This window comes from Pseudorca crassidens, chromosome 11 (assembly GCF_039906515.1).
Source record: "Pseudorca crassidens isolate mPseCra1 chromosome 11, mPseCra1.hap1, whole genome shotgun sequence".
Taxonomy (NCBI): domain Eukaryota; kingdom Metazoa; phylum Chordata; class Mammalia; order Artiodactyla; family Delphinidae; genus Pseudorca; species Pseudorca crassidens.
This window is the reverse complement of record NC_090306.1, coordinates 54,807,270-54,824,983: the sequence shown is the minus strand read 5'-3', so window position 1 is coordinate 54,824,983 and position 17,714 is coordinate 54,807,270. Positions and strand designations below refer to the sequence as shown.

Genomic DNA, 17,714 nt, shown 5'->3' with positions numbered 1-17,714 from the left:
CATATTATGTTAGGAGGGATATTTTTTTGACCCTGAAAACAATCAAATAACCTAATAAGCTGTAAAATTATTTAAGTAGACAGCTGTTTCCATTACCTGATTCCTTATTCTTAGTACTCTAATGATGTTTATCGATGAAGGAAAAGGGATATATGTGTGTGTTTGCGTGTGTAGGACTATCATAATATGGCATCATGTACATTCTAATAGGGTCGACTACAAGGAAAGAAGAGATCAGCAGATAGCTAACCATGCAGAAAGACTGAGACTTGGGCAAAACTGACTCTTACAGGTCTTATGAATGATTAGTAGAGTGGTCGCTTATTTGAAACCTGTATTTCCAAAGCTGTACTGTGACGTCTTCCCTAAACTTTAGCTTGCCAAATTTCCTCTTCCAAAAGGAAATCACTAATCCACAAAATTCTCTCCGTAATGAAAAGTAAATAACCCTGTAAAAAACAGAAAGCCAAATCATAAGTCTTCAAAATTGATTCTGAAAGAACTATTACCCTGCAGAACTCTTGGCATAAACACCCTGAGAACAGCCAAATAATTGTATAAAATTAAACAGCACAACTCCAGCTAAAGTCCCAGGCGGGGCGTGGGGGGGGGGGTGGAAGCCATTTGTAACAATCAGCTGGGGAAAAAGTCCTCACCAGGAAGCCAAAAGAGGAAGCTGAAAGCTGTTTACACAGATTTCAGAAAGCAGGGAAATTTATTCCTTTTCTAGTTAGGTTCCACCCCACCCCCACCCCACCCCATCCCCGCACCAGCTGGACTGACTTTACAAATAGGAGACAGGAGACCCATCCATAGTAGTCTTGTTCCTCCCTTTCCTGGTAATTTACCACAAGGACATTAACTCAAGAAACCTTATGGTGGCTTAGCATGTTTTTCCACACCTGACTTCATTTTGTAAATTGAGGTCTTGATATATCTATACAAAAAGACAACTGTAATAACTGTGTCAGTGCCTGAAAGGAAATCTATTATGAACAGCTGAGGAAAAAAAAATCTCAATTAGGACAGAGCATCAGAGTCTGATAACAAAAGAAACCAAATTAGCCTCTCCCCCCAAAGCCAAGGCCCTTTTGGGATCGACCTCTCCAACTGAAGGTACTGGTAGTTAAATGCTGTGATAATGACAACGCCCTAGGGCCCTCCACTAATCCTCCACCCAAGGGGGAAAAATAATCCACCTAGTGAGCTTCTTGCAACCAGACGTTCTGCGAAATGGATTTCACACGTTCTGCTTAGAAACTGCATTACTGAATTATTCTGCCTCACTAGTTAAACACTCTCCCAGTGGTGTGGCCAAGGAAGGTGGATGTAAAATAAAATTTTTAAAAAGTGGATTTTGTTTTTTTTTTTAAACCAGCCCCAAGAGTCGCCTCTATTCTCCCAGGGCCCTCTAGATAACTTCAGATAGACAAATCGGAAACTCCAAACCTGTCTTAACAGCTGTTCTGGTGAAATTAGAACCTGGACTGCCTCTCCCCTTGGGCCTCCACAAACACAAGGAGGATGGGGGACGGGGGGAGGGGGGAGGCCCGTTGGTACCATTCCGATAACTGATTCTTCACTCGACAACTCGAGAAGGGATGGGGGTACAATAAGAACTCAGTCATGAATCCGTGACACTGTGGCCAGCCGTGCCAGGTCAAAAGAGACGTCCCAAACTTAACATTTGGGCGCACGGCCCATCAGCACAGGTGCGCGCTGGTGAGCCGGAGAGCGCGGACTGTCCCAGCGGGGGCGCGGCTCCGGGAAGCTCCCGGGAACCCCCTCCCCCGGTCCTCACCTTTCTGCCACAGGTACTGCATCTGGTGCCGCTGACTCGGCCGCTCCTGCAGCTCCTGTAGCACACGGGAGTCGCCGGCGCCGCCGCGGCCGCCCACGAACACGTCGGAGCCCGAGGCCTCCGTGGAGCTGTCGAGGCTGTCTCGGCGCCGCTGGCGGCCCCAGGGCCCGCGGCCCCCGCCGGCCGCCTCCTCCTCCTCCGTGCAGCTGTACAGCTCGGTGAGCAACCCGCTCACCAGGGACGCCGTGCAGCTGCCCCGGGGCTCGCCGGGCTCCGGGTCCTCCTCGCCTTCCCAGGAGTCCCTGGAGCCCCGCGCTCGCTCCGCCGGGGGCGCCCCTCGCAGGTTTACAACCAGGGGCGCTCTGGGGCCCGCGTCCTCCAGCCTCACCTCAGGCTGCGGGAGCCCCGTCCGGCCCCCGCCGGCGGGCAGGACCTCCATGGCTCCCGCCGCTCCTCCCGCGGCGCCACGCCGCGCCGGCCAGTTCCGGGAGGAGGCGCGGCCTCGGCCCCACCGGGGGTGTCCTGGGCCGGGCGCAGCGCCAGCGGCCTCCGGATACCCCAAGCGCCCGACCTCCCCCCGGGTCTGTACGCGCGGCGCCGCCCTTCGGCCCCGGGCGGGGAGGATAGGGCGGCGGCCACGCCGCTCGATAACTGGGGACACCTGCAGCAGGTGAGCCCAGCCTACGCCCGGGAGCGATCTCTGAAGAGCGTCCAGGAGCAGGATGTGGCCAGAACGAATCAGGATGAAGCTTTTAGCCCGGAGGGGGAAGGTCGCTCTGGCTGCTGCCACCTTCACGTTTATGAACGTGATTAACTCAAAAAGAGGGCAGCTGTAGCATCCTATTCAGCCACCGGCTCGAAATAGTGCCGGTTCTAAGCGCCCATCAATAGGCCGAGGCCGGGAGCTCCCTCCTTCACCTACTCCGGGCACAATGCCCAGCCCTTCTCACCTTCCCACCTGATCTGGGCGCCTTTAAAGGCTTTCTTAGTTTAGTTTCTGACAATAACTTTTCTGAAGACCTGGCATATACTTGAGATTTAATAACGCTGTGAACTTTTTTCCTTCGGTGACAGATCAAGTACTGGATTAAAATCAACTAATGCCCTGACGCAAGACCTAACAGAGAATGAGGATTTAATACGTGTCATGAGAAGGCAAAACTAATAAATTGATGCAGCTGATTCTATCAGTAAAATCAAAGTTTACCTGATCTCCTAAGAGATGTATCTTTACCCTGCACCTCAATGGAAGAACTGGGTGCCCCTCCACTGTAGATATTTTTGTGAATTTAGTAATAATTGTCAATGTTTTTGAGCACTTTTTGTGTGCCAGGCACTGTTCTGAGTTCTTTGCATGAATTATCTCATTTAATTCTCACTTTAACCCTATAAAGCAGTAAGCACTATTTTTTTATTGAGGCATAATTGACCTATAACATTATATTAGTCTCAGGAGTACAACATAATGATTCGATATTTGTATATGTTGCAAAATGATCACCACAATATGTCTAGCTCACATATGTCACCATATAGTTACAAAGGTAAGTACTATTTTTTCCTCACTTTTCAGATGAGGGGGCTGGAGCACAGAGAGGCTGAATAACTGCCAATTTACAAAGAATAAAGTAAACTTTCTTTAAAGCTTAAAGTGTTTGGTTTTAGTACAGATGTGTATATATTTGTCTATCTCCTAATGCTATTAAATACTTGACATATTTTTTAAAGGAACAGCAGAGCACCTAGTGAACAATGGTGGTACTTTTTGTTCAACACACTTTTTACTTTTCAAGGCACTTTCATAATAGAGCCTGTAGAAACCTGGTGTCCCTTGGCATCACCACCAAAATACATGTAAACGTAGAGTGAGACCAATAGGACCCTTTCAGAAACTGAAGTTACTATAAGGGAAGCAGAAGTTTTATAACTTTTCCTTTATGCATCCAGAATTTAAAATTATACTAGAAATAGTATTTTATGGTTTTGTAACTGTGTTAACTACTACTGTATCCATTTAACTTTAAAATGTATGCAGTAGAAGGAATGGAATTATTTGTTATTTTATTGTTGTTTTGTTTTTTGAGGTTTGTTTTTTTTTTTCTGTTGTCACCAGCATTGAATACAGTCCTGAAGTCTTTCCTTCAGATGTCAAACTTTGCAACAAGCAGGACTTAAACAAAGGGAAACGCTGAAATTGGATCTCTTTTCTTAGTTGACTTCCCAGCTCTTTCTCTCTATCTCCAGTAAGAGATGTGATAACTACTAGTCTTCAGCACAATTCACATCTCGGGTATCACTATCAGGACCTATAAAGAAACTCAAAGTTAGCTGAAATGAATGGTGAAAGAGGCCAGGAAAAACAGTAGGTCATTGACAGTCAACATTTCTAAATTAATCAAACTCCAAAATCATCTCCTGTTACCCATCATTACCAAATCACCTGAGGACAGAAAATTGGCAAAATAAAAACTAACAAGGAAAGCAGATTCAAAGTCCTTTGCCCTTGTTGGAACGATCTTGGCCCAGATATCCACGTGACTCCTCTCACCAGCTGAGGTCTCTGTTTAAATGTCATCTTCAGGACTTCCCTGGTGGCGCAGTGGTTAAGAATCCGCCTGCCAATGCAGGGGACATGGGTTTGAGTCCTGGTCTGGGAAGATCCCACATGCCGCGGAGCAACTAAGCCCGTGCGCCACAACTACTGAACCCGTGCTCTACAACAAGAGAAGCCACTGCAATGAGAAGCCCACGCACCACAATGAAGAGTAGCCCCCCCTTGCTGCAACTAGAGAAAGCCTGCGCGCAGCAACAAAGACCCAACTCAGCCAATAAATAAATAAATTTAAAAAAATAAAATAAAATGTCATCTTCTCAGTGGATCCTTCCTAACCGCCCTATTTAAAATTGTAGCTCCCTAACCCCCAGTATTCCCTTCTTCCCCCTCCTTGTTCTCTTTTCTTCCATAACACTCACCACCTTCCAACATATTATGCCATCTATGGACTTATTTTATTCTCTGTCTTCTTCCACTAAAATATAAACTCCTGAAGGCAGGAATTTTTGTCTCCTTTGTTCACTGATGTATGCCCACCACCTAGAACAGATGCTAGCACATTATATGTACTCAATAAATATTTGTTGAATTAATTAACTGAATGAATAATATGAAAACTAGAGAAAAGATCAACCAATTACCTACTTTCCTAAGAAAAGTGAGTTCCATTAAACAGAGTCCTAGAAGAGGTGTTGGCAAAGAGCAGCCCATTTTTGTACCCTACATTACTGCTGCCCGGTGATGGGATGGTCCCCAATGAGTTCCCTAGAGGTCTGAAGCCAACTAATTGGATATGAGAGGGAACCATTGGCCTGACAGAATATGATTTCAAACTGATCACGACTAATTAATAGCTTAAAGTAAATTTACTATGGTTAACTATGCTACTAATAATAATCAGCATTTTAATTTGTTTGGAACTTTAGTTTTAATATTTAAGTAATTATTAATTCTTTGTATCAGATATATGGTCCAATATTGCATTATATTTCCAAGGAGCTAAGAAGCATCTATCTCTAAGTTGAGTACAATTTACTATAATCTGTAGAATATAATTTATATAAATCTGTGTACAAGATACAGACCATGAACATTTCAATTATTTCCAAACCTGTATCAGGGTCTTGCCAATAACCTTCTGTCACCTGTCATTTAAAACTACCTTAACCTATATAAGATGGATTTTGTATATTGTTTTCTTGCTCAACATTTTATTATGAGTATTTTCCCTACTATCCCATTTAATAAATGATATTCTATTTAAAAAAATAAAACTACCTTAAGACTCTCAACATTATTGATAATTTTTTTCAGCGTGTGCAAACACACATAAAGACGAAATTGCTATGATGAAAGTTATGACTATTCTTGGAATGGCTGATTTGTAAAATCTAGCAGTTAACCTTTTACTCTAATCTTTCAGGGATTACTCATTCTCGAGTCACAGGAGAAATGCACAAGGTCATTGCTGGGTTTCAGCTTCTCATAGAAGCCCACTCTCAAAATTAATTGCTGGTTACAATTTATTTATATCCTTGGAATGCAATACAATCTCTATTTTCAATTTAATAACTATACGTGAAGAATCATATTTTTCAATCCCAAAAGTTGGGATAAGAGGTAAAAAGGGGATTTTCATACTTTAAAAAGCCACCAAACCTTAGACCTTGGGAAATACATAGTAATCCATAGTAGACAGTCAATAAATAAGAGCTATTGGGGCTTCCCTGGTGGCGCAGTGGTTGAGAGTCCGCCTGCCGATGCAGGGGACACGGGTTCGTGCCCCGGCCCGGGAAGATCCCACATGCCTGTGCGTCCAGAGCCTGTGCTCGGCAACGGGAGAGGCCACAGCAGTGAGAGGCCTGCGTACAGCAACAAAAAAAAAAAAAAAAAAAGAGCTATTAATGTTGAATGACATTTAAGTCACAAAATTTGAGTGCTTAGAAGAACTTTGGAGATCTCATTTGACTACTGCTTAATAATTAATTATTATACTATATTTCAAAGTGACAGATTATATAACCTTTCCTTTGCAAGAGTAGAAATAGTTGTGATTGCTCAATGCATATCAGCTGGGAACTGAACTTCTGATCTCTCACCCATATTCAAGTGATATTCTTTGAGAGTAAGTGAGGTGTCTTACGTAGCCACTGACAAGGGCTGACTAACATCGATGGCCTCAACTGCTTGGTCTAATTCATTGTTTAGTGCCTCTTCCATGTGAATGCTTTCTGGTGGACGTATACACATCATACTAAGATCTTCACACTTTGTGCCTATTCCTACATGTCTATCCCTGTGCCTCCACACCAGAACTCCCCATCTCCAATCTCCCAGTCATTTTCCTTCCAGGGTCATGACCAGCCAGCAGAGGCCATTCACCACTGCCAGTGAGTCCATATATATTCTAATCTCAGGTCACTTCTTTCTACACAAACTGGATGGTCAGGTGCATCACTCAAAGCTCTGCCCATTAAGATGGTTTTCTCTCACCACTGTCATTCAAGGCCAAGCTGAGTGAGGCTGTAATGCAACCATCAACCACTTCCACTTTGCACCCATATACCAAGCTGTTCTATCCTTAAACAAAGCTCAGACTTTCTCCTCCTCTTTCAGCTGGTCTATAGCCTCCCAGGTGTGAGCTGAGATAGGAGTAAGGGGCAACCATGATGAGTGATATGGGAGTCTGGGCTATCTCTTCATGCACTTGCTTGTGCCCTCTGGTCTTCTTCATGCTTGGTTCCAGGTGTACCGTTTCATCTTCTATAGAACTACTGCTGATCCTGACCAACTTTATGACTTGGGAATCCTAGAGGACCCAACTGGTGATGGATAATTCAGGTAGCATCATCGTTTAGTGCCTCATGGTCGAGAGTCCCATCTTTCTCAGGGTTCAGTACATTAGGAGCTGTTTTTCAAAAGATGCGTGATTCCTGCTATAGGTATCATGACCTTGCTCCAAAACCACAGGGGTCTGTGTTGTGATTTTTTCCTATTGGAGTGTGTTTGACATGGCATCTGTTCCCACCACTGACATCTGGAATGCCATAGGGTCTGCTTGCAGGTATGCCCCAAGCAGCAGGGCTACCTGCATCACAGGTTGGACCTGCCACCAGGATGGACTTCAAGATGTGACCTCTGAACTTGTACAGAGCTGCACTTTCAGAATGTCCCCACACTTGGCCTAATGCTTTGTTGTCATCATCTTGAAATTATTAACAATATTTTCTTTGAACTTGTGTTTTGTAAGTGAAGTCCAGTGGGACAATGGAAGGTGTGCAGGAGCAGTAGAGATGAGCCAGGACTGGGGGGTAGAGCAGGCAGCAGCCAAGCACTGAGAAATTGTCACATGTGCCTACCTCCAGGCAGTCCAGGGAGCCTCAGGGCCCCCAGGTGGGCAGGCAGAGACCAGAACCCAGCTTGGTGGCAGCAACTGTATAGAGAGTAGTGGAAAAGCAGCAGTGGTGGCCAACAGCAGTAAGAAAGAAAGGTTTTCTATTTAAAACTGGTGCTGGGACCTGCTGTGGGGATCCAGCTTGCCCATCTGTTTCCTGAATGCCATCTTTGTGACATTTGCACAAATCTTTGAGATCTGGGACAGGAACTGCCAGTTTTCAGGCATTACATTTTGTCAGTAAATTATTATAAAATATAAGCACACATATGGATATTGAAATAAAGCATATCAGAAAATTATTAGAATTCTTCACTGAGTTGAGTCTCTGGTTTTGAAAACTTCTGCAATGCGGCAAATCAAATTTCCACAGTCTTAGAAAGAAATTAAAGATCAATGCATTTGATGGAAAAGAACACTGTTTTTAAATGTAGCTCCAGATAAAACAATTAGTAATGATGAAAACAACTTAAAATTTTAACTTTTTCTTATAATTGAAGATGCAGCGTTAGAATGCAAAAACAGGCACTCCGAATTATATAAAAACTTGAAGCCATCTGAAGTTTCTTGTAGGCCCTTCACAAGTTACAGGAAATGTTGGAGGAAATATTACAATGTAACTATTACACCAGTTACAATTTTACAATTGCAAAATTATAATAATTTATGATTTACATTGAAATTAAATTCATATCTAAATAAAACTGATCTGTAGAGAGATTTAAATGTTTTAGAAAAATTGTTCCACAATCATCAGCTCTACCTGTGCTGAAATTTGTATTTTGAAATAATCTGTCAAAAGTTTATCCCACTGTTATACACCCTATAAAATACTCTTAACAGCTCCAGTAACAGTTATATCAGAAGATCCTCCTCAAAATTAAAAATTATCAAAAATTATTTGCAATCAGGCATTTGCTGAGAGTCACGAGATCACTTTTAGTTATATCAATTGAAAATGAAGTTGCTAAAAATACACATTCTGATTTTGAAATGAATTTGTAGGAAATTGTGAATTTATAGGCCTACAAAATGAATTAATAGGAAAGCAAGCCAGAAAAATCATATAATCAATCAAGATATCACATTAATAATCATTATTTATTGTATTACATAAATTATAACACCAAAAGTTTCTCTGCAGTTTGTAAGATTACAGTGTTATTCATGTATCACTATAACACCCATTGCATTTTGTAAGTAATTCAATATTTTTTAATGAAAAACTTTATATTTTACCACTTTCAGTGGCACTTTTTTCCTGCTTTTTTAACAAAGGGCCCCACATTTTTATTTCACACAGGGCCCTACAGATTATGTAACCAGGCCTGTCTGCTACAGAGTGCTTTTCTGCTCCAGGCTCCACTCAAATCTGGTATCCTTTCCTGTCACTCAGTATATGGGCTGGAGCAATACTCCTAGGTAGAATGGGTTGCTTATGAATACCGAAAGGTCTACCAAGCACTGTGCCTCCGTTTCTGCAATAAGAAATGCAAGAAGCAGCGATTTGTTTTCACTTTGGAGGCAATGTCCTGACATAACACTGGACCCCTAAGATCCTCTACTGAAGTGCCAAGTCCCTGAATTTTTACAGGGTCTCTCTCCTACCCTCTGGAGTACGTGTCATATGAAAGATTCCAGCATGTTAGATACCTCTCGTTCATCCTGCCTGATCAGCATGATGTCATCAATGTAATGGATGGATATGATGTTCTGCAGGATGTCCAGATCTGTTTAAACTCTATTACGACATATGGTTATAATAGGTGTTTTAACACACTGATCTGCTAATTCCTTCATCTCGTCATTTATTATCTGTTTTTGCTGCCTGGTTTTTCTTTTGGTTATGGGTCACATTTTCCTGTTTGGGGGCCTGTGTAGTAATTTTTTTAAAAAATAAATTTATTTATTTATTTATTTTTGGCTGCGTTGAGTCGTCGTTGCTGCACCCGGCCTTTCTCTAGTTGCAGAGAGCGGGGGCTCTTTGTTGTGGTGCACTGGCTTCTCATTGCGGTGGCTTCTCTTGTTGTAGAGCACGGGCTCTAGGCTCACGGGCTTCAGTAGTTGTGGCGCACGGGCTTAGTTGCTCCGCAGCATGTGGGATCTTCCCAGACCAGGGCTCGAACCCGTGTCCCCTGCATTGGCAGGCGGATTCTCAACCACTGTGCCACCAGGGAAGCCCAGTAATTTTTTTTTAATTGGATCCAGGCCATTGTAAATTTCATGTTGTCCAGTATCTAGATTTTGTAGTCTTCCCTTAAAGAGTATGGGGCCTTATTTTGGCAGTTAAATTTCTAGCAGATCAGCTTGACACTTTGAGACTTGTATTTAAACTTTGTCATTGTAGGCATACAGTACTTTTCACGCATGATAGTTTAGCTCTACTACAAAAGTATAACCTTTCTGGGTTCTCTACTGAATGCTCCCTGTGATCAAGAAAGACTTTCCCTTCTGGCTAGTTGGATCTCAAACATTTCCAGCTCCTCTGGGAATTATTATATATCCTTGGTCATTCATTGCATTATCTTATGGTGCCTTCACACTAGGCATGTGCATCTTTGTGTTCAACAATGTCTCCCAAAGATATCTACCCAGATTTATGAAGGTTTGCACCTACATAGCCTCCTCTTTGGAACATTGCCCCACAAGTTCCAGCTACTTCAGCCCCCCTTAACTGTAATCTTTCTCTCTTCAACTCAGTTTTGTTCTGCATGGGACCTTTTTTCTGGCTCCCTGGTTCAGGATGTGCCTCCAGGTAGAAAACTGGGGCAACTGTTTGTTTCCCTTCACACGTACTCTTTAAGGGCAGACTAAGAGGAAGAGACAAATTGCAAATAAAAGTAATAAATAGGCTCTTGAATCGTTTGATAATTTGTAAAGAGAAGTGAATCATACAAATTCATTTAAAAATATTTAAATTTTTTTCTGATTTGACCTCAAACTAACATCAGTGAAATTCATATAAACTCATAATATGTGATTACAATGAGTGCACTGATGACTAAATTAGTGCCTTCAATTCAAGGAATATCTAAGATTAGTAACTGTGCAAGATAATTTGAAATGCCCATCTAAAAATATTTGATAGAGCTCCTGAAATTTCACACATGCACACACACACACACACAAATAATGAACTACAAGGATGAAAAAATTTTTTCTGAGCTATTAATAATAAAAAAACAAATACTGATCAACCATGCTAGAGAAAAAGTAAATGATCTTCATATTCTCTCTATAGAAAATATTACAAACCATGGTCATATGAAGAGCCGATTAAAGAGTACATAGCCATAAAATTTGGGAAAAAAGTTTGGAGAGGCATGCCTGACAGTTTATTAATAAAAATATTTTGTTATTTTTACATTTTGCATTATTTGTAATATTTCTCAACTTTTAATAGTTTATAATATTGTGATTTCTTTTCTCAGTCTAAATAAATATACACTTTTCTATCTAGTTTTGTATTTATAATTGCTATTCTTTTTCTTAAGGAGCCCCCAAAATCGTATATAAGCTTCAGGCCACACAAAATCTGGATTTGCCACTGTTATCATCTCTCCACCTAACTGATCTACCTTCATCCATTCCTGTCCTCTTCTAGTCTGTACACCGTGCCACAGCCAAAAGGATCTTATAAAAATTCATGTATGGTTATATTTCTCCTCTACTCTTCCAGCGATTTCCCATTAGCCTTAGGATAAAGACCAAAATCCTTAACATAGGGTCTGGGCCCTGCCTACTTATCCCCTTCCTTCTCTCTCTCAGCTGCAATCATGGTGGCTTCTTTTAGTTATTTGAATGCACCTCCTCAGGACTTTTGCACATGCTGTACTCTGTGCCTAGGAGACATTCTACCACCCACCTATTCCATTAACAAATTATCTCCTTTAAACTTCAGACTGTCATTCAAGGTTATTTCCTCAGGGTATCTTAGACTAGATCAGCCCCCTACGCCCTTAAATGTTCATCACACTCTTTGCTTTTCCTTCATAGTATGTCTCCCTATTTGTAATTATACACTTCTGCCATTATTAGGTTGTATATTTCTCTGCCACTAGATTGCAAATTCCATGAAAGAGGGACCGTGTCTCCTCAGCACTAGCCTAGCATCTGGAACAAAGTTGGTACCTAATTATACAATCTCTGGCCCCAAATAATTTACAATCTAGTTTTGAAACAGAAACAGTGAGAAAATTTAACAATCTGGAGCATCAGTGCAGATGGAATAGATTATTTTTGTGTGCAGAAAGTCCTACTGGAAGTCTTGAAATCTGAATACATGGGGGTTGGTTATTCCATCAGTGTGCAAAATTAGCCTAGCCTGAGGCTGTAACATAGTACACTGGCCATCTGGGAAGTGCTCTGACCAGATTCCCAGCACAATCCTTTTTTGCAGTAGAAATCTACTTCATTCTTATTTTTCACTGTGCTTTTTTTTTCTTATAATTTTTATTGGAGTATAGTTGATTTGAAGTGTTGTGTTAGTTTCTGCTGTACAGCAAAGTGAATCAGTTATACATACATTAATACATATATCCACTCTTTTTTAGATTCTTTTCCCATATAGGTCATTAAAGAGTATTGAAAAGAGTTCCCTGTGCTATACAGTAGGTCCTTACCAATTTTCTATTTTATATATTCTACTTCATTTTTAAAAATTCTCTTGTCTTCTGTAGACTTACTTTTTAAAAAGTAATAAAACTAAGGATGTTTCCTTTTGCATAAGCCTGAGAGTTGTGTGTATGACATTCCCAAGCACTTCCATAGTTATTTTTACCTTATACTACAGTGCTTTCACTGATTTGAAGACTTCCAGTTGGAGGGTTCAGCTTAGAGAAAATACACCTTATTTGTTAGGAACCAGGAGGTACAGCCTGTTGTTCTCAGTTGGGAATAAGGCTTGGTGGTTCACCTTGCCAGGGATATTTCCTTTGTTATTGTTACATTCACCAGTTTCTTTTATTTTTTAGACTCCACATATAAGTGATATCATACAGTATTTATCTTTCTCTGTCTGACTTATTTCACTAAGCATAATACCCTCCAAGGCCAGAGATACTTCTGTTTTCCTAGACTTGGGCAGAGGGGCAGGGTAGAGCTGTTCTACAGCTATCACAAAAATATTTGGAGCCCTAGTGTCATGGAATTTTTATCCCTAAACATTACTTAATAACTTGGTTGGGTGACCATGTCGCAGTGTTTTGGTTTTTGTTCAATGTGCACATCCTCCAACATCATCTAAAAGGTCTTTCAAAAAGTTACCAATTTTTAACAATCCGCCTGCCAATGCAGGGGACACAGGTTCACGCCCTGGTCCAGGAAGATCCCACATTCCGCGGAGCAACTAAGCGTGCGTGCTACAACTACTGAAGCCTGCACTCCTAAAGGCCGTGCTCCGCAACAAGAGAAGCCACCGCAATGAGAAGCCCGCGCACCGCAACGAAGAGTAGCCCCCACTCGCTGAAACTAGAGAAAGCCAGTGAGCAGCAACGAAGACCCAACGCAGCCAAAAATAAATAAATAAAATTTTTTTTAAAAAAATCACCAATTTAATATTAAATATTCCAAAATTCATCAAGGAATATTAGGCTGTCAGAATATCCCTAAATCGTTTGTTTGAAACCACGATATCAGCTGAGGAACAGCATAACCAGGCTTGGACTTAAACTGAGTTGTAGGGAAAATTAAAAGCGATTAAATATAAGGGCACTCAATAAGTGTTGTTGACTCGGGGATTAAATTGGTTACGGCCCAGACTTTGCCCACCAGCTGATCTTACTATCTCGTAGGCACATTCCTCCTTTCTCTTAACTGCTTCCTATTGGCTGATTCCCTTCCCCTCTTATCTGATCGTCCCCCCTCCCATTTTAATCCCTGAACAAAGGGGTCCTACCAAAACCCAACCCCTGCCTGAGTCGGGAGCAAGCTCGGGTGCTGCTCCCCCATGGCTTTTTCCCCCTTTCCGCCCACTTCCGGGTTTCCCTCCCTGCTGCTGTCTCCCCTCTTCCTTTCGGTCCGGAGCCCGCCCCTCCACCCGTCACGTGACCGCACGGCGTGCTCCGCCTCCTGCACCCGGTTCACGTGATCGCGCCCGGTAGAAAACGCCCGACCACAGACGCCGGCCTTCACAGTGCAGTCTTTTTTTTCCAGCTGCTCGTGGCTTTCTCGCTCTCTAGCCTTCTGCACGTCTTTCCCGTCCGCCCGGGGTCCCCCCCCGGAGCCCTGTCCGCCATGCGGCTCCTGCCTCTAGCCCTGGGTGTGCCCCAGCGGGGCAGCCCTCGCCACCTGCCCTACTGCAGCTCAGCGCCGCTGCTGCTGCTGCTGCTGGGAGGCTGCCTGGGGGTCTCCGGGGCGGCGGCGGGCTCTCGGAGGCCCAATGTGGTGCTGCTTCTCGCCGACGACCAGGACGAAGTGCTCGGCGGCATGGTAACTCTTCTTTCTGTTTCTGCCCCGCCCCTCCATCTCCCAGGCTGACTCCCTGGTTTCTGGCCCTCGTTCCCCATTTCTAACTAGCTGCTTCGACCCTGGGTAGGTTTGCTTTTGCCGCGCCAGGCCCTTTGCGCAGGCTTATGGAGCTGCGGGACTCTATTTCCTCTTTCCTCCGAGTCTCACCTGGGTCCACACAGAGCTTCTAGTCTGGACCTTACTGCTGAGGAGTTTGCTTCATGTCTCAAGACAAACATGTGGACGCCTGTTAGGGATGGGATGAACCAATGAGGAGCAGGTGCTGGCTAAGAGCACGCCAGCCTTGATTGTTTGTCTTTCAGGTTAGAGGACAAATCCAGCCCCTCTTTGAGGAGCCTAGGCCACTTCTGCCTTTGACCCTGTGTGCAGTGTCTGTGCCTGATATTTATAAAATAAGTGCTGATACGAACTATTCTGGTAGGTAGGTTGTAGAACTCTTCAGGGTGTGCTTTGCCTCACAAGAATCAAGAAAATTCAATTAGCCTAATTGGACACCTGGCTGATGCATTAGATACTGTCAGCGTTCCGTTTTATATCAGGTGGGTGGTGGGTGGTGTTCTGAGACTTAATTCTTTCCCAGAGGGAATTTTGCTTCTGGATCTTAGAATTCTCGAATTTGTGACCTTCAAGAACGTCTACCCAACCCCCTACTCACGGAGGCCTAGAAAGTGGCTTGCCCCAGGCTCATGAGTAGTTGTGGCAGTCCAGACAAAATCCTGACTAGGGCTCTCATCCTGGGTATGGCATTACTCCTACCTTTTTAAAAACAAGTACTTTATTGCTTTCTTCCTTTCAGTTCCCTTTTTGCTTTCAGCTAAATGCTATGAAAGCACTTTTGGCACGAGGTTCCTAACTTTTACTGTGTGGGAACACCCTAGCTGAGTGTCTTTCAAACTGCTGATTTCAACCCATAAGTGAGTTGTGAAATCAGTTTAGTGAGTAGCTACCAGCATTTTTATTTCCCTGTGGAATAGAGTAGAATAGAAAATGTCTGTGTGATACATGAGGTCAAGGAAAGCATATCCATATATAGATATGTCTTAGTTGTGCATTAAAATGTATTTCTTCTTCAGGGCTGTGTTCAATGGCGTGAGAGTCTTTTCTAAATGATATTTAAGATGCTTGCGTTTTGACTCCCTGCTGGTTCCTGCCACGTGTACCTCATTGCCTTTTAGTTTCTACCCAGCCCCACTGACAATGAAGAGTGTTGACTTAATGGCCCTCCTGGATTTTACTTTGTTTTTTCCACCATTCCAACTGCTACACTTATCCTCCACACAAAACTCCTTTTTAAAACAGATTTTTGTGTGTGCTTTTGAAGTGTTTTGTCCAGAAAAAGCAAGCCATCTCTATCAAAACTTAATAATGATTTAGTGACTTAATTAAAAGACCCAGGGCTTCCCTGGCGGCGCAGTGGTTGGGAGTCCGCCTGCCGATGCAGGGGACTCGGGTTCGTGCCCTGGTCCGGGAAGATCCCACATGCCGCGGAGCGGCTGGGCCCGTGAGCCATGGCCACTGAGCCTGCGCGTCCGGAGCCTGTGTTCCGCAGCGGGAGAGGCCACAACAGTGAGAGGCCCGCGTACCGCAAAAAAAAAAAAAAAAAAAAAAGAGACCCAGCTTTCACGGCTCTGTTGAAAACAAAATCCATCACTTAAATATAAGGTATTCAGAATTCAGTTTCTTCAGTTCTTGTAGACCACCAGTGTGGTCTGTGTATATTTGAGGTTTCTTCCCTTTAGCCTGTTAATCCTATGTGCTCCTTTAAACCAGTAGTAGATTCTTTTATACGGATGTTTGTGCTGGAGAGAAGAGCCAAAATTAAGTGGAGGGAAAAAGTCAAATTTAATACTCCCAGTTCTCTGGAGAATTCTGTCATCTCCTGTAACCTTTTACAGACTACTCTAAACACCATTAATTGTCAAACAGGACTTGAAGGGGAAGAACTAAGAAATAACAGCATTTGAGAACCTACTTGGAGCTAGTCAGAGTGTGAAGTGTTTTATACAGTGCTTCAGTTATCACAGGAATCCTCTGCTGTAGGTATTGTCCTTATCTTAAAAAATGAGAAAATAAAACTTAGAAGGGGTTAAGTAACTTGGCCAAGGTTCATATAGCTATAATAAGGGGCAAAGCCCGGTGTCTTATAGTGTAAGAGCCCTGAGATTATATGCTTTTTCTCCTATTCTAGAATACTATGGTAATACTGATTTACCAGATGTCATTTCACATACCCACATCAGCATAGTCACACCATAGATCAGAGATTTCTTCAGGTGACATGGAACTCCTTAATTTTTTTTTTTTACATCTTTATTGGAGTATAATTGCTTTACAATGGTGTGTTAGTTTCTGCTTTATAACAAAGTGAATCAGTTATACATATACATATGTTCCCATATCTCTTCCCTCTTGCGTCTCCCTCCCTCCCACCCTCCCTATCCCACCCCTCTAGGTGGTCACAAAGCACCGAGCTGATCTCCCTGTGCCATGCGGCTGCTTCCCACTAGCTATCTATTTTACGTTTGGTAGTGTATATATGTCCATGCCACTCTCTCACTTTGTCACAGCTTACTCTTCCCCCTCCCCATATCCTAAAGTCCATTCTCTAGTAGGTCTGTGTCTTTATTCCTGTCTTACCTCTAGGTTCTTCATGACATTTTTTTTCTTAAATTCCATATATATGTGTTAGCATACAGTATTTGTCTTTCTCTTTCTGACTTACTTCACTCTGTATGACAGACTCTAGGTCCATCCACCTCATTACAAATAGCTCAGTTTCGTTTCTTTTTATGGCTGAGTAATATTCCATTGTATATATGTGCCACATCTTCTTTATCCATTCATCTGTTGATGGACACTTAGGTTGTTTCCATCTCCGGGCTATTGTAAATAGAGCTGCAATGAACATTTTGGTACATGAGTCTTTTTGAATTATGGTTTTCTCAGGGTATATGCCCAGTAGTGGGATTGCTGGTTCATATGGTAGTTCTATTTGTAGTTTTCTAAGGAACCTCCATACTGTTCTCCACAGTGGCGGAACTCCTTAATTTACACATAATACTTCGTGTGTATTATTTTCATTTTTATGGAGAGAGGGAGATCTCTGACCCAAAAAAAGATCATGAATTGCTGCCATAGTTGGCAAATAAACAAGTATCAGTCCCCCAGACTAACTCAGGTCAAAGGATTATAGCACTTGTATGATTGTGGTTTGATGTGGAATCTTGCGATCATCTTTGAAGTAGTCTTTTATGTGGTAGCATCATCTTTAACAGTTCATTGTATTTGTTGTAGCTTTCATCTGTGGGACTCCATTTTTAGGTTTTTTTTTTTTTTTTTTTGCGGTCCGCGGGCCTCTCACTGCTGTGGCCTCTCCCGTTAAGGAGCACAGGCTCCGGACGCGCAGGCTCAGCGGCCATGGCTCACGGGCCCAGCCGCTCCACGGCATGTGGGATCTTCCCGGACCGGGGCACAAACCCGTATTCCCTGCATCAGCA

The 17,714-nt window shown here is 42.8% G+C and overlaps 2 protein-coding genes across 2 annotated transcripts in view; one reads left to right on the top strand and one right to left on the bottom strand.

Moving 5' to 3' along the window:
* TBC1D30 (TBC1 domain family member 30) overlaps positions 1–2,240 on the bottom strand; it is an 87,276-nt gene extending 85,036 nt beyond the window's left edge. Inside the window, exon 1 of the mRNA XM_067697231.1 lies at positions 1,802–2,240. Within this exon, the coding sequence (XP_067553332.1) occupies positions 1,802–2,240 (439 nt within the window). The remainder of the gene's footprint in view (positions 1–1,801) is intronic.
* An 11,577-nt stretch (positions 2,241–13,817) lies between these two features.
* GNS (glucosamine (N-acetyl)-6-sulfatase) overlaps positions 13,818–17,714 on the top strand; it is a 52,547-nt gene continuing 48,650 nt past the window's right edge. The window contains exon 1 of the mRNA XM_067697230.1: positions 13,818–14,178. Coding sequence (XP_067553331.1) covers positions 13,984–14,178 — 195 coding nt within the window. The 5' untranslated portion in view covers positions 13,818–13,983. The remainder of the gene's footprint in view (positions 14,179–17,714) is intronic.